Source organism: Drosophila elegans, unplaced genomic scaffold (assembly GCF_018152505.1).
Source record: "Drosophila elegans isolate 14027-0461.03 unplaced genomic scaffold, ASM1815250v1 contig_183, whole genome shotgun sequence".
Taxonomy (NCBI): Eukaryota; Metazoa; Arthropoda; class Insecta; order Diptera; family Drosophilidae; genus Drosophila; species Drosophila elegans.
The window spans coordinates 3334101-3352396 of record NW_024545550.1 but is presented as its reverse complement, the minus strand read 5'-3'; the positions used below and the strand labels follow the sequence as shown (position 1 = coordinate 3352396).

The following is an 18296-nucleotide window of genomic DNA, read 5'->3' as shown; positions in this document are numbered from 1 at the left end:
GGGAATTGTAGCAGATACTAACTACAGCTGTAAAGTATATACAATATAAGTAATCAGTTCGCTGTAGTTCCCTTTCAATATCATTGAAGTACACATTCCCAACTAATCAGAGTCAGAAGAAGTAGTTAATAACAAATCTCTTTGAGACAAAACACTTTTATTGGCTGGGTAAATATACAAATTCAAAGCTGGTCTTTTACAAAATCCTGAGAAAATACATGTGATGTGAGGGACTTAGGCCTTTGAGGCGACTTCGAGGGCCTGCTCCAGATCCTTGATCAAATCCTCGGCATCCTCCAGGCCAACGGACAGACGGACAAGGCCGTCGGTGATGCCCAATGTCTTCCTGTCTTCCGCCGGCACCGAGGCATGGGTCATCACGGACGGAAGCTCCGCCAGACTCTCGTATCCGCCCAGACTCTCAGCCAGGGCGAACATCTTGAGGGCCTTCAGGAACGCCGTGGAGTGCTTCAGCTCACCCCTGATGTAGAAGGAGAAGACGCCGCTGTAGCCGTAGGTTTGCTTCAGTGCGATCTCGTGCTGCGGATGCGAGGGCAAAGTGGGGTGCAGGACCTTCTCCACGAACTGGTGACTGTCCAGGAACTTGGCGACCTTCAGGGCATTCTTCTGGTGCTGCTCCATGCGCAGCGACAGGGTCTTCAGACTCCTGTTCACCTGGTAGCAGTCGAATGGCGACGGCACAATGCCCGCCGCGTTCTGCAGGAACTTCAAGCTGGCGTAGAGCTTCTCGGAGTTCATGGTGATGCCACCCATGACCACGTCCGTGTGGCCGTTCATGTACTTGGTCATGGAGTAGCAGACCAGGTCGGCGCCCAGCTCCAAGGGCCGCTGGAAGTAGGAGGTCAGGAAGGTGTTGTCCACGGCCAGGATCAGATCCTCCCGGACGCCATGGACAAGCTTGGCGATCGCCTCGATGTCGGCCACCTTGATCAGCGGATTCGTGGGCGACTCGATCCACACCAGCTTGGTCTCCGGCTTGATGGCCGCCTTGATAAGGTCCAGCTTGGTGGGATCCACAAAGGTGGCACTGATGCCCAGACGGCTGGCCACCTGACGGACCAAACGGTTGGTTCCGCCGTAAACATCATCGCCCATGATGATGTGATCGCCGCTGCTCAACATGGTCAGCACAGCGGTGGTGGCTCCCAATCCCGACGAGAACACCAGGCCGTACTTGGCGTTGTCCAGCGCAGCGAAGCACGTCTCCAGCACCGTCCTGGTGGGATTCCCGCTGCGGGAGTACTCGTAGCCCCTGTGCTCGCCCGGAGCATCCTGCTTGAAGGTGGTGCTCAGCGATATCGGCGGGATCACGGACGCACTCTTCCACTGCTCGGGGCTCTGGCCGGAGTGGATGGACTTGGTGGCGAAGCCGCTGGGCTGGACTCTGTAGCTCATCTTGTCTGGGGACGCGGATCGAACGGAACTGACACGTGTAGAGATCGGTCGCGAATATATATACTCCTGCCGTATGTTATCGCCTAACCAGTGCTGGAAAATCCCCATTTCCCCATTAACAACACTGCTCAAGGGCGGTTCTTTCACCGGAAGTGCAGCCGTTTTAGCTATTTAACGGTCAAAAAATTCAAAATACAGGCAATTCAGATTAAATTTGAATCTTTCAAACAAGTTATAGAAAAATTATTAATTAAAACAAGACAACTAATAAATAACATTTCATTAAAGTTTAAATAAAATTAATTTATGTTTTTCATTAATTTAATTTTATTGTATTCTGAATACGGTTGAAAAAAGTTGTATATATATGTATTGTATTTTAAATTAAGTTTTGTTTTAAATGTTAATATTTGTATGGTTAATAAAATAATAATTTATTCATTGATATTGATAGAGTACATTATATGTATAGATATTACAATCCCAGTTTAGGAGTATATACGATACTGACAAAAATAATCATGCGGAATGGGTGAGGGGATGGACTCCAGGGTCTACCACAGTTTGTCGCTGAATACGATCTCCTTGAAGATGCAGTCCTGTTTGGCAATGCTGACCATAGCCTTCTTCGACTTCATGGCATCCTGAACCTTTTCTCGCACTTCGGCCGCCTTCACATCGTTACGAATGTAGAAGAGGCGCACCAGGTGGTCTTCGTTTAGAGACGGATAACTGCCCAGTAACGTGTGCAAGTCCAGAACCAGGAGCTCAATGTCCGAGCTGAGCAGTGCTGATAGCGTGGATATGAGATCTAGCGGAGAGTCGCTCAGGGAAATCTTCGGTGCGATCTTCTCGAAGAAGAGTTTAAAGCGCTTGGCCTCTGTTTTGATTTTTCGGGTGATGGCATCGCATTCGGCCCGTGGCTTTGACAGCCGCTTGGAGAGCAGAGCCCGGATGTAGCGCTTGGCTAGCAGTTTCTGTGCCTCGTTGATGACCATCTCGAAGTTATTGGGCCGCAGGTGGTTGTAGTCCTGGAAGTAATCGTCCAGCGTCACGCAGATTGTGTCCACGGCAATGTTGCTGGCCAGCCACTTGGCGGTGAAGAGATCGTTGAAGTGGCACTCCATGTCCAGGAAGGCCTCCTCCAACAGGTAGCTGGCGGCGTGAGCCCGGATTCGCTGGAACGTGGCCAGGAGGCGCTCGAAATCCTCGTAGTGCTCAGAGCGCGACTTTGGCCAGTAGAGCTGCTTCATCTGCTGGGCCAACTCCACCATCTGCTGGCTGTTGTTTACGATGGTGATGATGTAGTGAGTGAAGTACTTAATCTGGTCCCGATTGCGGAAATGGTGGTCCTTCAGCTCGATCACATTTTTCAGGTACGACTGGCCAAAGATCTCCACCTGCTGGATGCTCATCACCAGCGCCTTGAACGTCAGCTCCTGGTGAATGGTGTTCGTCACTTGCAGATGCTGATCGATCATCTGGAATATGATAACCGGCGCCGACGTGTGATAGTACTCCTCATCCTGATCCGGCACCGTCTCGGTGAACCACTCCTGCTTCTCCGTCTCTGCGGCCTTGGTCATCCATTCCTGGAAATTGCGTTGCATGTTCTGCAGATACTCATCCTCCAGCGCCTTGAGATGTTCCGGCCGCAGCAGGGTTCCTATCAATCGATGCACATCCACGTTGAGATCGGGGTGGGACATCAACTCCACGCCCGGATACGTATGTGTGACCCAGGCCATCATTGATACATATTCGTTGCCCTCCAGACCAGAGCGTACAATGGTGTCCAACTAAATAGAATAATCTTTGTTTATGGATAACCCGGGAATACAAATATTTTGGTGGATTACTCACATAGCTGGAAAGTCCCTCGTGATAGAACTTGACGTACTCCCCGAATATATCGTAGTGCGGCGGAAAGCAGGGTACGCACAGTGACTTCACCACGCGTAGATCCTCGAGGATGATTTGGCGCAGGATCTCCAGGTCGCGCACCAGCCACATCTTGTTGTCCGCCCGCTCCTCCAGCTTGGAGCCCTCGATGCGCGTGACCACCGACTGCTGCAGCACGTCCATGATCATGCGACGCCACGCCTTGGGTCTTCCGGGCGGCAGGAAGCCCGTGACCTTCTGCTGCTGCAGGGCGAACTGGTCGTTCTTCTCCTCCCGCTCTATGATTCGAAGGGCGGTGACTATAATCGTGGGCTTCTTGCGCAGAGTGTTCAGCGTGCGGCTGAGGATCAGGCGCAGCTTCTTCTCCAGTTCCTGGGACACGGTGTCCACCTTCTCGAAGTGGCGCTTCAACGTGATCTTGTCGGAGGCGTGCTGCTTGGGCTGCTTGTGCAGCTCGTAGAGGAGATCATCGCGAGAGTTCTCCAGATCCGCCAGGCACTGGTGGGCATTGAGCAGCTTGTCGTCTTCGATCAGTGCCATCGTCTTTTGGACGCTGGCGTCCACGTTGAAGATATGCTTCAGGTTCTCCATGGCCGTGGCGTACTGCGAGTGCTTCGTGTTCTCCTCCCGGACGACCTCCAGTGCGTCATAGACCTCGGGCACGCCCTGCAGCAGGCGCTCCACCTCGTCCATTCGGCGCCTCACCTCGCGCACGTCCTGCATGCAGGTCTCCAGCTGCTTAAGACCTACTCTGACCCCGTCCAGTTGGCCCTGCATCCCGGTCTTGAGCAGCGCCTCCACGGAAGCCTTCTTTCGGGCGATGCGGTGACGGTACTGCTCCACCTTCTCTAGTTGACCCGGTCGCTGCAGCATGTTCTGTATGTCCTTGAGCGCCGCCTGGCGCGCCTGCTCTTCCAGCTGCTGCAAATCCATTCTTGGTTTGGTTCGATTCGCTCGTCGCTTCTACTGTTTTTGTTTTTCAATCTCGGTCAGCAATGGAAATGTTCAAGTGTGACCGTATTAAGTTTCGGTGGAAATACACTTTTCTATTATCAAGTAGCTACAGTGCAAAGTCGAAAGTCGAAAGCTGAAACCAGAAATTTTAAATTATTTATTTATGAGTGCAAAACTACTGTTAATTAAATTAGTATATTACTAAGAAATATTATATAATTTTTTAAAATAAATAATTAAGTTATTGTATTTAAATATTGTATTATGGGTTTAAAACTATTCTAAGTATTAAAAAATTATATTAATATTTTGTAAATTTTAAACTATTTAAACTATTGCTTTAAAAACTAACTTTTCCAAATACATAAAGTTCTCATGAAAAACTATGTTTATAAGCGTGTAACCACTGTAGTTATCGATAAATTATCTTTCTGCTGGCCTATCGCCATCGAGAGCTTTGTTTATTATTTGCTGCCCAAACGTAAACAACGCCCCCGCAAAACATGAGTGTGAATAAGGAGATGATTTTGCAATTCGCACCATGGGAATCCTTTGTGTCGCCCACCTTTTGGCACAAGCTGGCGGAGATTAAGCTTGACTTGGATCGCCTGTCCGACTCCAAGCGTTCCATTAGTGGCCACTATACAAACCGCAATGCCAGTGGATGTCTCCTGGAAGTGGACTACACAGCCTACAACAGGTAAGTTGGGATGGGTGGAGGCGATTGAACCACTAACGCTAATGCACCCGCATTTCAGGACAGCACAGCCACCGAAATTCAGCCATTCCGCCATCGGCACCATCTACAATAAGAACACAATCGAAGAGTTCAAGGCCCTGGACAAATTGCAACTGCTTGCCGATGAGGGCAAGGAACTGCTGGCTGATATGTGCAGTGGTGCCGTGATGAGGGATCCCAGTCTGTTGACCCGCTTCTTTGTTCTCTCCTTCGCCGATTTGAAGTGCCACAGCTACTACTATTGGTTCGCCTTTCCCTGCCCACTAACGCCCACCTTGAAGCTACTGGGCGCGGTCCAAAAGCTCCGGGACCTACCCAATAGTATTAGCTACATAGAGGCCTTGAAATCCCTGCCCGCTGAGTCGTCAAACTTCTTCATTCTATATGCTAATAACGAGCAGGATGTCTTTGAAGTCCGGAAATTAAGTTCTCTGGATGAAAACGAAGTAGAACATTACTATTTTGGCTTTGCCGATCCTAGCGAATATGAGCATCCAGCTTGGCTGATGCGGAACTATGCTGCCTTTCTGCTCCAGCAATGGTGGGTAGTATTCTTAACACTTGTAGCTTTTATAACCACTATTTACTACCCATTACAGCCCCTCATTCGTTGGCAAAACACTCAAGTTTCTGGGCCTGCGATATAGTCAACAAATGCAGGTGGATGAAAGCCTTATCTGGCAGGTGATCCAAACTGAAGCTTGCGATTTAAGCCAAACCGGGGAGGTGAAATTTGTGGGATGGGAGCTGAATAAAAATGGCAAAATGTGCCCAAGAATGGTCTGCATGAGGGACAGCATGGATCCAGCCAAGTAAGAAAATAGCTTAAGATCCAAGTGATATCATTTTTATAATATATTAATTACTCCACGCAGACTGGCTGAGAACTCCGTGAACCTCAATTTGAAACTAATGAAATGGCGCTTGGTTCCCGATCTCAATTTGGAAGTCATTTCCCAAACCAAATGTTTACTTTTTGGAGCTGGTACTTTAGGCTGTGCTGTGGCAAGGAATCTGTTGGTAGGTTTAGTTAAATGTATTCCGCAGAGCATGTTTAAATCCTTTTTCTTTTTAATTAACAGTCCTGGGGCTTTAAGCACATTACCCTGCTGGACAACGGCAAGGTAGGATTTTCTAATCCAGTGCGCCAGAATCTATACACCCATGCGGATGCCGTGGCGGGCAATCGGATGAAGGCCACCACAGCAGCGCAGAGACTGCGGGAGATCAACCCTTCTGCGGAAACGGCAGGACATGTTCTGGAGATTCCCATGCCTGGACACACAATTGGGGAATCCCTGCTTGCCCAGACGAAGGAGCATTTGCAGGTGATAGAGCAGCAGGTTCGGGATCACGATGCAATCTTTCTGCTTACGGATTCACGAGAGAGTCGTTGGCTGCCCACGCTGCTTGGAGCGGCTAACCAAAAGGTGGGTACTCGAAAAACAACCATTTCAGGAAATGAAACTAATCTTTACTCTTCCAAGATTGTGATCAATGCAGCCCTTGGCTTTGATAGCTACCTAGTGATGCGACATGGCACCACTCGCGAGGAGGCCGGCGACATTGGACAAGAGATTGAGGGACTCAAGTGCATTAGGGGTGATCAATTGGGTTGCTACTTCTGCAACGATGTCACGGCACCGGGAAACGTGAGTTTAAGCTTTTAATGTTTAAGATAGCACAAGTATTTTCAGACTTAGTTAGTTTGGTTAAATGGTTACTAGACACACTCGTAATCATGGCGGGAATACTTCTCGAAGCCAGCGCAAGTGGGGTCTCCCGTCTGCAGGTGATCCACACCGGTTATCTGCACCACCAGGCCATTTATGGTGGTCACCTTGAAACCCACTAGATTCATCATGGCATTCGATGTGCGCCAGGCGTAGCTGAAGAAGTTGTAACCATCCACGGCGGTGAGGACTTCCCGATCCGTAAAGGCGAGCGCCAATTTAAACTGCTGATTGAAGACGAATGGAAAACCGCCGTGGCGTTCCTCGTTTCCGAAACTGCAAAAGAACAGTCAGTTATACCACTCAGTATTGCCAGATTATAAGGCCAGCTTACTCAAAGTTCTTGTTCATGGAATTGCGCACTACCGCCTTCTCGTCGAAGCGCACACTGAAATGGAGCTCCTCGCGCTTGGTGTCCGAGTCCATGAACTTGAGGATGAACTGGCCCTTCTTGTTTTCGAAGCAGCGAGCTGTAAGGACGATCACATGGCCAGGACTAAACAAAATGGGCTGGTCGTTGCTAAACGCCTTAAAATAGTCCGAGGCGTGGATGGCAGGCCAGGGATTGGGAAACACAGTGCGGTGATCAACCTGCTTGATCACCTGGATCTGGTCACGAATCTCCACTGCACGAAGCGCTCCCAACGGCATCCGGTAGCGGAACCTGCAGTATTCCCGGCTGTTTATGGAGATGGCGAAGCTATCCTCTAAGCACAAGATGTACACCAGGAAAAACTCGCCACTGACGATGGGATTGGGCAGAGTGTTGGGGTCCGGGACATGGGTCTCCTCCTCGCCCCAGGCGCCCATCACCCGGGTGTTCCTTACGATCACATCGTTGCGGAAATAGCACGAGAAGCGTAGCCCAATGTCCGCGTTCGGATCCACCGTGCACTTTGCCGTGCAGAGGTTGATGTGGAACCTGCCCAAAATGAAGCAATCATAATCGAGACATTAGTCACGAACTGATAAGGAGCCTAGTTTGACAAGTGATTAGTGAAAAACCGGGTGTAGGCGCAGGTAACAGAATCAGAATCAGAATCTTGAACACCTCTCACCTGGATGCTCCATCGATGGTCTTGGCCACGATCTCTAGAACATGTCCGAACTCCAGCGGATGCGAAAGATTGCCAGCGAACTCGGTCAACATTTTCCAACCAATTCCTTTCTGTTTTCGCCAGCAATTACCAATCGAACTAGCTATCGCCTTTGCACTGAACGAACACAAAGTGTATTTTTTAGGGCCGTGGGAGAGTCCGGAGTTCTCCGGCTCTCCGGAGCCTTATCTAATCAGCAGTGGGCGGAGAGGCGGGTTACTCAAGTAACCGATGGAACCGCGAAAGTTGCTATACTTTAAGTAAGGTGTATTGGCCAAACTGTTTGTTTTGTTCTCGTCCGGCGGCGTCATCTCTGCCTGCTCGGAGCATGTGTTTGTTGACACTGTAAAGCTTTCGCAAGCTTTTGGACCTCCACTGCACCGGCGCCAAAGCTCTACGAGATCACACTGAACAAATGCTGATATATCTTAAGATCGATCCGGTTTTAACCCTATATGGATAAATGCATGTTTAAGTCATGTATGACCACAAACAATTGTAAATTGTTTATTTAAATTTTAAAAATAACTACAAACATATAAAACATTTTGGATTGGCAATTAATATATTTTTGGAAATTATAATTTTTGGTTTCCATTCCTTACAGTCTCTCAAAGATCGCACATTGGATCAGCAGTGCACTGTGACCCGACCCGGAGTATCCAATATTGCAGCTAGTTATGCGGTGGAGTTGCTGGTGGCCTTACTCCAGCATCCTCAAAAGGAACTGGCACCCGCCTACTACGCCCAGAGTGGGCGTGGCAAATCGGAGGAGGCTGCAGGCAAGGTGCCGGAGGGTCTACTGGGCATTCTGCCCCACTCCATCCGTGGAATGCTATGCAACTATGAGAATATTCTGCCCGCTACCCAAAAGTTTGCTCAGTGCATCGCCTGCTCAGTGGTAAGAAATTAAAAAACCCTGACTTTCTTTATACGAATTTAAAAATCTAAGATTAAGTTTAATATAAACAAAATATAAATATTTTCTTACAGGCCGTTTTGAAGGCTTATAAAAACGAAGGACATGCCTTCCTCTTGAAAACTTTCGAAACTGCAAAATATCTGGAGGATTTGACTGGAATCTCCGAGTTCAAGCGTTTAAACAGCGAGGTTTGTGGCATTGTTATTTAATTATCATGTTACTATTTATAAGTTTTATATATTTTGTCCAGATAATCGATTTTGATGATGACGAATTCGATATGTCCGAGGAGGATGAAGATTAACTTGCATTTTACATTTGAAGTGAAGTGAGATTAACCTTATCGAGGCTTCAAGTTTATATTTTCAGCTGAATTTAGTATGTGAGCATTTAGAGTTTAATGCCTAAGCCAAAAAAAAAAATGTAAGTGTATCGATGTTTTTATGTATATTATATAGTTATTAAGAAAATTGTATACCAATAATAATTAAAAGTAATGGAAGAAATGTGCACATAAAATGCACACTTTAGATTCAGTTTGTCTACCAAAAGCTCAAGTGAATCAAGCAGTAATTTAATATTGGAACACACATATTTATTTCCGTTAAATTACAAGTCGTCGCCTTTGGCCTCTGTTGTTTGTACAAAACGTGTTCCTGCTGATAAGAACATTAATTCAAACGCGCAAATATTGTTCTGATTTGAGGAATCCCACATTTATGATTGAAAAATATAAAAATATTGTTTTCGATTCGCCAACGGTCAATGATTTTGTTATTAGCTGCATTTTTAAGGCGAAAATACGAAAACAAAGATGAATGTTCGTTCTGAATTGTTTTGGAAATATGCAAATGATTTACAAATAGTGGGCCAGGTGTGCGAAAAGAATAGTTCAAAGTTGAATAAACCTGGTTAGAAAGCCACGAACTAATCGCAAATGTTAATGAGGCGGTGGTAAATGGGGTAAAAATATCTCACTATCTTTGAGATACACTTACAATATAAATTTCAAATATACAAAAAACAAACACAATTAAAAAACCATTTTAATCTAGAAAATATTTTGAAAAACTTTTCAATAAAATTATGCATTTAAAATTTTGTTTTTAATGACAAAAACTGAATGTGGTTTCCACTCAAATGTTTTTAAAAATATTGTCGAGCCAAGTGTTTTGAGCTAAGCAAATATTGACAACCCGTACTTGACACACAATTGTTATAGGTCTTTATAAAACCTTTCATCATTTGACCCCAGGCTGGAATTCGGCTAGAGAATTCCATCGAGTGGCTATGACAAAAGGCTCTCGGCCATTTCTTTTAGCCAAAAAAGCAAATAACCAAGAAGATCGGTTGAGAAAACAAAGAAAAAACGGCACGACTCCATAATTAATAGTTGGACCGGGGGGAGAAATGTATTGAAATATCTGGCCGCTCAACCTCTTGTCGACATGGTAGCATAAATTTCGGGCCAGGCCAACTGATCAAACAACAACAAGCCCAGGTTGGGCCGAGTGAAACCGCTTTGGGTTTGAGTTTGGCTCGCGGCGACCAAAAGCGCTCAAAATGCCATTCGAGCTGCGTCGTTATTCTGCCGGCGTCGTTTTTGTGACTCGTATTGCGTTTTGAGTGGAAACTGGGGCTTTGCTGGCCAAGATCTCCATAAATTGGTGAAAGATACCCAAAACAGGCACACAAACCCATCGACGCGCATCCAAGTGGCAACTAACCAGTGAAAATTCGTAAAAAGTGCAAGTCCAAGTCCTGAAAATAAAAGTTTTTTTTATTAAAAGTGAATTTCAAAATTAAGCCAAAATTATTCAGTTTCCTTAGCTAAGTTAAGACTTCAAAAAATTAAACAAAATGGTAAGTCCTTTGTCCTTAGAGTCCCAACAAACCACCTTTCTTTTCTTAAATATTTTGAAAATTTCGCTGCAATCTTTAGTTTATTGAACTGCCTTGAAAATTACCTCCGACTTTCCACCAATTTTCCAAATTGTTTTCGTTTGTTCGCTTAATATTGACTTGACGCAAATGGCAGTTCGTAGCTTTTGGGTTTTTGCTCTGACTTTGCTATTGGCCTTAACCTGTTGCGAAAGTTGGCTGCCAAGCTGGCAGTTTAATGCTTTTTGGCCATTGCAAAACATTTTTCAAATACCAAACCGAAATACATATGTACCTTAATGTGGCAGTTGGGGGAAAATATTTAGTAACACAGCTGGGAATCGTAAAAATGTAATTACTTTTAGACCAAGTTCACTGCTGACATTGCAGCCAAGATGGAAAGTGTTTTCTTTAGCAGACAATTTACTTCTAGTTACATAATACTATTTTGGGGGTTCTTCAATATAACAACTTCAAGGGAACAATGAAATATCCTTTGTTTACTCAGTTGTTTTTTTTTTTTGAATGGAGAAAGTAAGGTCAGTGTGTTAGTCACTTTGAACTTCCTGAATCACAAAGAGACCTCAAATGCGTTGTCACATCACTTAAGTGATCTTTACAAATGAGCAATGGCAGGCAATTAAAATAAATGTGTAACCAACCTGAAAGTAGGCAATATGTTTCAATAATTTATTGCAAACAAAACTCAATTTTTGCCCAGAAAAATTACCTGCGTTTTCGTAAATGAAATTAGCATTTCAGGGTTAATCCCTGGTCGATAATAAATATCAAAGTTTTGATGGTAGAACCCGTAGATCTTCAAGAAAAATAGCACCGCTCGGATTTTTTTGAATGCGTCAGCAGGCAGGTTTAATCAGCTATCAGTGACCATGCCCCCTTATCGCCCAATATTTGTTCGACAAATATATATTAGAAATTTGTTTTTTATTCGCCAAGAGATGCCAATAGAGCGCCATTAACCTCTTGTCCAGATTTTGAGGCGCATCTGTTCATCTGTTGAGCCCTCCTGGCAACATTCGATCCATCTGTATGGAGGCATACGTACGTATATTATATAGAACAGGGTATGGGCAAAATCGACTATTGATAAGGAGGCTTGGGCGATAATCGGCGACGACTTCTTCTTTTTTGTTATTGCTTCGGATTTGCGCCTTCGACTTACGTCCGATCCGATCCGATTCGATCCGATCCGATCCGAGTAGATTATGATTATATAGCCGGAGGAGGAGAGCATCATGTCCAGAAATCGGGGTGTCCGTTCAGTTGAATTTTTGCAATCCGAGGTGGAGCGTGTGCGATTACTGGAAGCAATTCAATCTACTCAAACAGCATCCAATCGGAATATACATATATAAATATATATACATATAGCTACCTATCACCAGCGATCATCGACTTTACAACGTAATTCATCTAAATCAATTGAGAATTGAACTCTATAGACACTATATATGGGTACTTTTCGGCGCACTTCAGCTTTAACTGATGAACCACTATTTTAATTCGAATCCATAGGTCAATCAGAGCAAGCCCAAAATGGCCCTGTCCAAGATCGATTCCGAGATAGAGCAGGTGGACCAGGAGAAGTACCTGCGCCAGGCCACCAGCTATTATCAGGCCCTGGAGAAGCCGCTGAAGTACGGACCCGCGGTGGACACCCTGACGGATTTGGTGGCCGCCCTGCATCGGGAGTTTGAGTCCAACTACGTCAACATCGAGATGGTTAACCACCTGATGCTCACCTACAAGTCCAATCCACGGGAGTGGCGCAAGTACGCCAAGTTCGATCGTTACAGCTACACCCGGAATCTGGTGGATGCCGGCAATGGCAAGTTCAATCTGCTGATCCTCTGCTGGGGCGAGGGACACGGCTCCTCGGTGCACGACCATGCCGATTCCCATTGCTTCATGAAGATGCTGAAGGGGGATCTGCGCGAGAAGCGCTATGAGTACCCCAACCGATCCGGCAGGGACACTGCCGCCCGGCACTCCCATCATCCCGATGGCGAGATCGACAGTCGAGAGCTGGTGGAGATCGGTGAGACACCGATCGCCGTCAACGATGTGGCCTACATAAATGGTAAGAATATTTTGGAACTTGCAAAATATGGTACTTTTATGTACTTACTGGATGTGTGTGTTTTTTTGGAATTTTTCACAGACAACCTGGGACTGCATCGCGTGGAGAATCCCAGCCACTCGGACACCTCCGTCTCCCTGCACCTCTACTGTCCGCCCTTCGACACATGCTCCGTGTTCCAGGACAGCCTGAAGAAGACCACCGCCAAGGTCACCTTCTGGAGCAAGTACGGCGTAAGGACGAAGCAGAACGAGCAGTAGTTCCGGCCAGATCCCCAAATACAGTCACTCGTATTGTTGCATATTGCTAAGAATCTTTATTACTAGATGTTTAATGAGCTAGGGCCCCAAGGAGATCCGGGAAACGGGAGATCGGAGCTCAAACCGGAAACAGCAAACTGAAGCCGAACAGAGAGAGGGCCACGTGGACGCTGATAAGCCCTCCTCCGATAAGCCCTCCCCGGATCACAGTTTCCCCCAGTGTTGTATCTTTAGTGTTAGCTGTACCAAAAATATTCAATAAATAGGTATCATTCATTGTATTGTATCATTGACAACTTCTCGACAGGCGTATTGAGTGTGCACATCCTAGAGGTCCAGGCGGCGATCCCGTCCAGATCTCTTGGGCGGACCCCGGTCCAGGGTCTGCTTGATCGACTTGAGCAGCCCCGGAATCAGGTTTATGTGCCTGTCCACACAGCTGCCCGTGCAGCTCTCGAACAAGTGCTGCGATCGGGACATGTCCCGGTCAGTCGGATTGCTGGGCATTTGGGAACGGGCATCGCTGTTGCAATCCTGTGGGTTGACATCCGTATTAGTAACTTTCATCGGATACAGAAGGTGGAATAGCGAATCGATCATATATATACATGTCATTTGCTCGGAAAATAAATGGGTATACGTCATGGACTATCGTTTTTAAAATCAGTGAAAAGGTCTGAGTGGCTAAACTAAAGAAAAAAGTTAAAATGAGGTATTTCATTATATCCCTCTTGATAAATCGACACATAAGGCAACTCAGAAAAAAAGACTTTTGAATGCATGCTATAAAATTTGCTTATTGTCTACGATAGACAGATTGTAAATAAAATCGTTAAAAAAATAAAAAAAGAATGCATGCCGTTAGAATTTTTTATACAATTATTACTTGATACACCCTTAAAACATAAATAATAACCAAGCAAATTGGTTTTACTCTTGAACATCCCTTTTTACAAGCTTTTATAAAAAGTGTGCATCAAGAATTTGATCACCAAATTAATTATATTTGTATACACTTGCAAAAATTATTATAATTTAGTATTATAATTTATTATTATAATTTAAGTATCAGCTTTAAAAATCTTGATAAAAGTTTCCCAAAATTATTATTATTAATTAACGATTTTAATTTTATTAAGATCGTGCATTGCTTTTATACATTAGCGCATAAAAATCAAAATTTGGTGGTTTTATAGAATATTTATAAACTTTCTGCCTGACATGTTTTAAAAACCACGACTATATTCTAATATGTGAAACAAAGAAAGCTACTCAGTCCTTGATCAAGATCATAATCGCTTAATAGATAAGTACCGCTTTTAACAGCATCTAATCAATAATACTATACCCCAAACGCTAAGGATTAAATGCACTCTGCCTACCCTGACGCAGTTCTGGAGTCGGTTCTGAAACTGTCCCAGCTCGTGCTGCAGGTAGTCCTGGGCATCCATCAGTGGCCCGGCGCACTTCTCGATGCAGTTCTGCACGCTCTCCAGGGTGCCGCGTTCATCATCGCAGCAGCGGGCGGCACAGCGGTGCATCGTGGACTTCGGATTGTTATCCTTAGCTGGAGTTCATCATGGCCACCATAAAGGAGACTATACTCACCTGCATCCTGCGCAAGTGGGTGCGGTACATGTCCTCGATCATATCGCTGATGGCGTTCTCCAAACGCTTCTTCTGTTGCTCCACCATTGGACTATTCGGAATTTGAACAATTTTGGAAATAAACAACCAAATTTTGCTCTGACAGTTTTCGGTGTACAAAGTATGTGTATTTTTTTTAAGTGATGGCAAAGTTTGACATGATTCCAGAGATTTTAAGCGTTACATTTGATCGGTACTTAAAACTTTTAACAACTAATAAGCTAAGTTTTGTTTGAAATTCTAAAATGTAAGACGTCTCCGGAGAATGTAAACAACGCACGTCTTTAAGGTAAACGAGTTCAATGAATAACCGGGTAGTAAATGCAAGCTGACTTAGACTTGGGGGATGCTCTCGGGACCCTTGGAGAGCACTGCCTTCATGGTCTTCATCATGCCGGGGATGAGGCCCACATGTTTGTCCACGCACTGGATCGCACAGCGCTCGAACTGGTCGGTGTACTTGGCTATCTGATCCTCGTTGGGATTGGGCGGCATTTTAACCTTCACGTCGTCGTTGCATTGCTGTGGAGGAGAATACATTTAAAATTCTAAATTCCTGTTCTTAATCATAATCTTGAGGAAGGTATTGATTTTTATTTTATAGTAATGTTTGCGGGTAAAGTGACCTGAAGCATATCAACATTTTACTGGAGTTATAAAATCTTTAAAACATGTAAGCAAATTGTTATTGTAAGTAATATATGACTTTTCTCTTCCTATGAATGAAGCACTAAAAAACCAATTAAGAATCATCTAAAAAAGTATTGCTTACTAAATTAAATTTAAAAAGACTTTAAGAAAAGGACTTGGCTAATAGGTCTTAACGTTTGATATATAAGATAATTTTCTATTTGTAATAACTTTTACAAGTTTCATATTATTAATATTTAAACATGAATATTTTAAGCAATTGAAACAGCAAATAAGTGTATACACTGAATTAGAAAACAATAATTCGAAGTATTTTAAGAATCTGCATGAGAAATCAAATAAATAGAGTTACTCAAATCTGGATCTGAAAATCTGCCCTACTGCAGCATACATAAATTAAAGAAATCTGCATTCAATTCTAATCTGCTATAATGAAGTCTTCAAAGAGTCCTAAGAGCCTGAATGAGAAACCAAATATTGAGAAGTTATAGAAATTGGGTTTTGAAAATCTGCTCATCATTTAATGATTCCCAGAATCCCTATAGTTGTCATGACTATCCTAATCAACAGGTTGATGAAATGGGTACTGACCATGACGCAACGCTGAAGTCTGCCCTGGAACTCTCCCAGTTCGTGTTGGACGTAGTTCTGGGCCCTCGTCATGGGCGTGGAGCAGCGGTCCACACACCTCTGGACACTGTCCACGCTGGAGGTTCCATCTTGGCAGCACTTGGCCGCGCACAAATGCATCTCGTTCTGGAACGGGTTGAAAAGCATGTCAATCCCGGGATTTTCCCTTCAGATGACTTCACTTACCTGCATTTTGCGCAGGTGCGTCTTGTCCATGTCGTCGATCATCTCCGTCACCGCGGCCTCGATTCTCTGACGCTGTTGCTGGATCATATTGCTGGTTATTTATTAATTTCCTACGCCTCTAACAGCCGATTTCGTAATATCAAAATAAATGCCGGCAGCGTGTTTTTTGTAATTAGTGATGTGCCGTCGCAGCTGTGATTAATCGATAGCCGGTCTATCGATACAGCTCTTCTTCTTTGTTTTTCCAATTGGTTTGGTTTTTCCTTGTGAATAAAAATATTAAATTAAAACCATGTCGCTGCTGCAAAAACTGAGCAGATCCGGATTCCAGATGGCTTCCTTGAGCTCCCGCCATCGAATGCCAGTGGCCATGCGGTTGATTAGTGGGGAAACCGAAAAACCAGCGGAGGGAGCTACTCCCGTAGAGAATCCGGCGGAGATTGGCGGCAGCAAGGGAGGATTTGCACGCGCCTTCGACAAGTACACGGCCCCTGCCACGCCCACTCAGCCGGAGGAGGACAACCAAACCTTCGCCTCCCTGCTCCGCAACTCCAAGATGATAGATGTGAGTTAAGTCCATGAATTCCACCTTGTTTATGTAATAACCACTTGATTTCGGGAGCAGTTGGGCAGCGCCGAGGGTAAGGTGGTCAGTGGAAAGATCTTCCATGTGGTGGGCGATGATCTCTACATTGACTTTGGCTGGAAATTCCACTGCGTCTGCAGTCGTCCAGCTCGCAATGCCAGGTGAGTGCCATGGAACACCCTATTTCCTCTTAATTTAATAAAGCAATCCCTACTCTTAGTGACTATGTTCGAGGAGCACGCGTTCGGCTGCGCATCAAGGACCTGGAGCTGTCCACCAAGTTTCTGGGCTCCTCCAAGGACATCACCATTCTGGAGGCCGACTGCCAGCTGTTGGGAATCCTGTCCACGCCCACCCGCCAGTCGACGGCCAGAACAACGCCCAAAATCGAAGATATCTTATAAATCCTTTATTAAACCAAGGTCTGTTAAATGTTACGTCAAGTCTCCGTCCTCGCTGGTGGTGAATTGGAACACCTCGTAGTGGTGGTTGAGTTCCCGCACCGAGTGCAGCTGGAATCGGGAGACCAGAGCTCCGTTCTCCGAGTTTCTCAGGAAGAACACCCTTTTGGCTCTACTGTGAACCAGGGCCATGGAGCACATGAGGCAGGGTTCCTGCAGCAGATAGACATCGTAGCCGGTGCACAGATAGGGTCCGAATTTGGCCAGATTGTCTGCCCCTTGCACGTGCTCCACTTCCTTACTCTCCCTCGACTTCTCTGCTCCGAATGTCAGGTCTTTGTACTCGTCATTTTTCCTCAGGTAATCGTAGTAGGCTTTGGGTATGCCCCGCAGCGTGGTTTCCTCCGCCTCCGCCTCCGAATCTTCGGTGAATGGGAGATCCGTCTTTGTGGCGCCTCCTTCTTGACTTCGGGCCACAAAATCCACCAGCAGCATGCCGCAGTGTTCGTGTGGGCTGGCGGACTCACTGGCTCCTGCGATGGACACTATGCTCGGTTGTCGTGGATCCACACAGATGCCCACCGGTCGACTCGCATTCACGTCCCGCGAGAGCCTCACCAGCAGCTGGGCCATCCGCTTGTGGAAGATGCGTTGTCCGGCGCTGAAATTGGTGCCATTGCGCAGCGATTCCGAGTAGTGATTCGGGTGGAACTTGCAGGGCCAGTGCTGGATGGTCTTCTCGTACTGCGCCCGCAGCCGGGGCATCCGTTCCGGCACATCCACCACCCGGACTCCATGGCACAGGGCACGCAGCACGTGCTCCGAGAAGGCGAACTGTTCGAGGTGCTGCTCGAGGGTTTGGGATACACCGATCTCCGAACTCGGACAGATGAGCACGCTGCGATCCCGGACACGCTTCAGATGCTGGAAGTGGGGCAGTTTCTGGGACAGCTCCTGGATGACCGCCTGCAACTGCTGCTTCGTCTCCAGCTGGCAACTGTGCGCCTTGATGAGCGCTATGTCCTCGTCGAACTCATCGGACAGGATGGCCCGTATACCCGTGATGTCCTGGTCCAATGTTTGTGATTTCCGTGCACGTTTGTTTGGCGGTGGAGCCACCGCAATATCCATTATTTATTTAATTCTTTCGGTCAGTTGGGTGCTAATTGGAAACGATAATTAAGCAAGGT

The 18296-nt window shown here is 45.9% G+C and overlaps 9 protein-coding genes across 10 annotated transcripts; 3 read left to right on the top strand and 6 right to left on the bottom strand.

Moving 5' to 3' along the window:
• Positions 1-140: 140 nt before the first annotated feature.
• On the bottom strand, positions 141-1497 carry LOC108139142 (cystathionine gamma-lyase). The gene has a single exon (XM_017261761.2). It carries the CDS (start codon positions 1414-1416, stop codon positions 235-237), a length of 1182 nt encoding a protein of 393 aa, XP_017117250.1. The 5' UTR covers positions 1417-1497; the 3' UTR covers positions 141-234.
• Positions 1498-1829: 332 nt separating this feature from the next.
• On the bottom strand, positions 1830-4336 carry LOC108139111 (exocyst complex component 3). Its single transcript, XM_017261727.2, has 2 exons — positions 3280-4336; positions 1830-3215 (listed from the first exon to the last, which is right to left on the bottom strand). The coding sequence occupies exons 1-2, from the start codon at positions 4249-4251 to the stop codon at positions 1971-1973; spliced, it is 2217 nt and encodes a 738-aa protein (XP_017117216.1). The 5' UTR covers positions 4252-4336; the 3' UTR covers positions 1830-1970.
• A 400-nt stretch (positions 4337-4736) lies between these two features.
• On the top strand, positions 4737-9293 carry LOC108139084 (ubiquitin-like modifier-activating enzyme ATG7). The gene is made up of 9 exons (XM_017261712.2): positions 4737-4972; positions 5031-5552; positions 5611-5823; positions 5887-6031; positions 6094-6441; positions 6499-6663; positions 8449-8742; positions 8835-8951; positions 9014-9293. Exons 1-9 carry the CDS (start codon positions 4776-4778, stop codon positions 9065-9067), a joined length of 2055 nt encoding a protein of 684 aa, XP_017117201.1. The 5' UTR covers positions 4737-4775; the 3' UTR covers positions 9068-9293.
• LOC108139099 (32 kDa beta-galactoside-binding lectin) lies at positions 6665-8082 on the bottom strand. Its single transcript, XM_017261716.2, has 3 exons — positions 7803-8082; positions 7079-7666; positions 6665-7020 (listed from the first exon to the last, which is right to left on the bottom strand). Exons 1-3 carry the CDS (start codon positions 7892-7894, stop codon positions 6735-6737), a joined length of 966 nt encoding a protein of 321 aa, XP_017117205.1. The 5' UTR covers positions 7895-8082; the 3' UTR covers positions 6665-6734.
• Positions 9294-10450: 1157 nt separating the features above from the next.
• Positions 10451-13281, top strand: LOC108138834 (cysteine dioxygenase type 1). Of its 2 annotated transcripts, none has more exons than XM_017261346.2 (3): positions 10451-10626; positions 12181-12745; positions 12827-13281. In XM_017261346.2, the coding sequence occupies exons 1-3, from the start codon at positions 10624-10626 to the stop codon at positions 13003-13005; spliced, it is 747 nt and encodes a 248-aa protein (XP_017116835.1). In that variant the 5' UTR covers positions 10451-10623; the 3' UTR covers positions 13006-13281. The 2 variants fall into 2 exon arrangements, with proteins under 2 accessions (XP_017116835.1, XP_017116843.1); XM_017261354.2 differs by lacking the exon at positions 10451-10626 and adding an exon at positions 11929-12069.
• Positions 13269-14724, bottom strand: LOC108138855 (protein FAM136A). The gene is made up of 3 exons (XM_017261379.1): positions 14614-14724; positions 14388-14552; positions 13269-13539 (listed from the first exon to the last, which is right to left on the bottom strand). The coding sequence occupies exons 1-3, from the start codon at positions 14698-14700 to the stop codon at positions 13333-13335; spliced, it is 459 nt and encodes a 152-aa protein (XP_017116868.1). The 5' UTR covers positions 14701-14724; the 3' UTR covers positions 13269-13332.
• Positions 14725-14758: 34 nt separating this feature from the next.
• On the bottom strand, positions 14759-16304 carry LOC108138863 (protein FAM136A). Its single transcript, XM_017261392.2, has 3 exons — positions 16120-16304; positions 15895-16059; positions 14759-15174 (listed from the first exon to the last, which is right to left on the bottom strand). Exons 1-3 carry the CDS (start codon positions 16204-16206, stop codon positions 14986-14988), a joined length of 441 nt encoding a protein of 146 aa, XP_017116881.1. The 5' UTR covers positions 16207-16304; the 3' UTR covers positions 14759-14985.
• Positions 16305-16338: 34 nt separating this feature from the next.
• On the top strand, positions 16339-17142 carry LOC108138849 (28S ribosomal protein S28, mitochondrial). Its single transcript, XM_017261366.2, has 3 exons — positions 16339-16684; positions 16745-16866; positions 16926-17142. The coding sequence occupies exons 1-3, from the start codon at positions 16412-16414 to the stop codon at positions 17107-17109; spliced, it is 579 nt and encodes a 192-aa protein (XP_017116855.1). The 5' UTR covers positions 16339-16411; the 3' UTR covers positions 17110-17142.
• On the bottom strand, positions 17100-18292 carry LOC108138827 (probable inactive tRNA-specific adenosine deaminase-like protein 3). Its single transcript, XM_017261333.2, has one exon. The coding sequence runs from the start codon at positions 18235-18237 to the stop codon at positions 17140-17142; it is 1098 nt and encodes a 365-aa protein (XP_017116822.1). The 5' UTR covers positions 18238-18292; the 3' UTR covers positions 17100-17139.
• Between the last annotated feature and the right edge of the window lie 4 nt (positions 18293-18296).

Excerpts from the sequence above, each read along its gene's own strand:
- LOC108139142 (XM_017261761.2), bottom strand. The coding sequence starts at position 1,416 with ATGAGCTACAGAGTCCAGCCCAGCGGCTTCGCCACCAAGTCCATCCAC.
- LOC108139111 (XM_017261727.2), bottom strand. The coding sequence starts at position 4,251 with ATGGATTTGCAGCAGCTGGAAGAGCAGGCGCGCCAGGCGGCGCTCAAG. Across the intron at positions 3,216-3,279 it reads ACGAGGGACTTTCCAGCTAT|TTGGACACCATTGTACGCTC; the intron begins GTGAGTAATCCA and ends TATTCTATTTAG.
- LOC108139084 (XM_017261712.2), top strand. The coding sequence starts at position 4,776 with ATGAGTGTGAATAAGGAGATGATTTTGCAATTCGCACCATGGGAATCC. Across the intron at positions 4,973-5,030 it reads GACTACACAGCCTACAACAG|GACAGCACAGCCACCGAAAT; the intron begins GTAAGTTGGGAT and ends CCCGCATTTCAG. Across the intron at positions 6,032-6,093 it reads CTGTGGCAAGGAATCTGTTG|TCCTGGGGCTTTAAGCACAT; the intron begins GTAGGTTTAGTT and ends TTTAATTAACAG.
- LOC108139099 (XM_017261716.2), bottom strand. The coding sequence starts at position 7,894 with ATGTTGACCGAGTTCGCTGGCAATCTTTCGCATCCGCTGGAGTTCGGA. Across the intron at positions 7,667-7,802 it reads ACCATCGATGGAGCATCCAG|GTTCCACATCAACCTCTGCA; the intron begins GTGAGAGGTGTT and ends CATTTTGGGCAG. Across the intron at positions 7,021-7,078 it reads TCCATGAACAAGAACTTTGA|TTTCGGAAACGAGGAACGCC; the intron begins GTAAGCTGGCCT and ends GTTCTTTTGCAG.
- LOC108138834 (XM_017261346.2), top strand. Across the intron at positions 12,746-12,826 it reads CGATGTGGCCTACATAAATG|ACAACCTGGGACTGCATCGC; the intron begins GTAAGAATATTT and ends AATTTTTCACAG.
- LOC108138855 (XM_017261379.1), bottom strand. The coding sequence starts at position 14,700 with ATGGTGGAGCAACAGAAGAAGCGTTTGGAGAACGCCATCAGCGATATG. Across the intron at positions 14,553-14,613 it reads CCCACTTGCGCAGGATGCAG|TCCACGATGCACCGCTGTGC; the intron begins GTGAGTATAGTC and ends AACAATCCGAAG. Across the intron at positions 13,540-14,387 it reads GACTCCAGAACTGCGTCAGG|GATTGCAACAGCGATGCCCG; the intron begins GTAGGCAGAGTG and ends GTCAACCCACAG.
- LOC108138863 (XM_017261392.2), bottom strand. The coding sequence starts at position 16,206 with ATGATCCAGCAACAGCGTCAGAGAATCGAGGCCGCGGTGACGGAGATG. Across the intron at positions 16,060-16,119 it reads CGCACCTGCGCAAAATGCAG|AACGAGATGCATTTGTGCGC; the intron begins GTAAGTGAAGTC and ends AACCCGTTCCAG. Across the intron at positions 15,175-15,894 it reads GACTTCAGCGTTGCGTCATG|CAATGCAACGACGACGTGAA; the intron begins GTCAGTACCCAT and ends TCTCCTCCACAG.
- LOC108138849 (XM_017261366.2), top strand. The coding sequence starts at position 16,412 with ATGTCGCTGCTGCAAAAACTGAGCAGATCCGGATTCCAGATGGCTTCC. Across the intron at positions 16,685-16,744 it reads GCAACTCCAAGATGATAGAT|TTGGGCAGCGCCGAGGGTAA; the intron begins GTGAGTTAAGTC and ends TTTCGGGAGCAG. Across the intron at positions 16,867-16,925 it reads CGTCCAGCTCGCAATGCCAG|TGACTATGTTCGAGGAGCAC; the intron begins GTGAGTGCCATG and ends CCCTACTCTTAG.
- LOC108138827 (XM_017261333.2), bottom strand. The coding sequence starts at position 18,237 with ATGGATATTGCGGTGGCTCCACCGCCAAACAAACGTGCACGGAAATCA.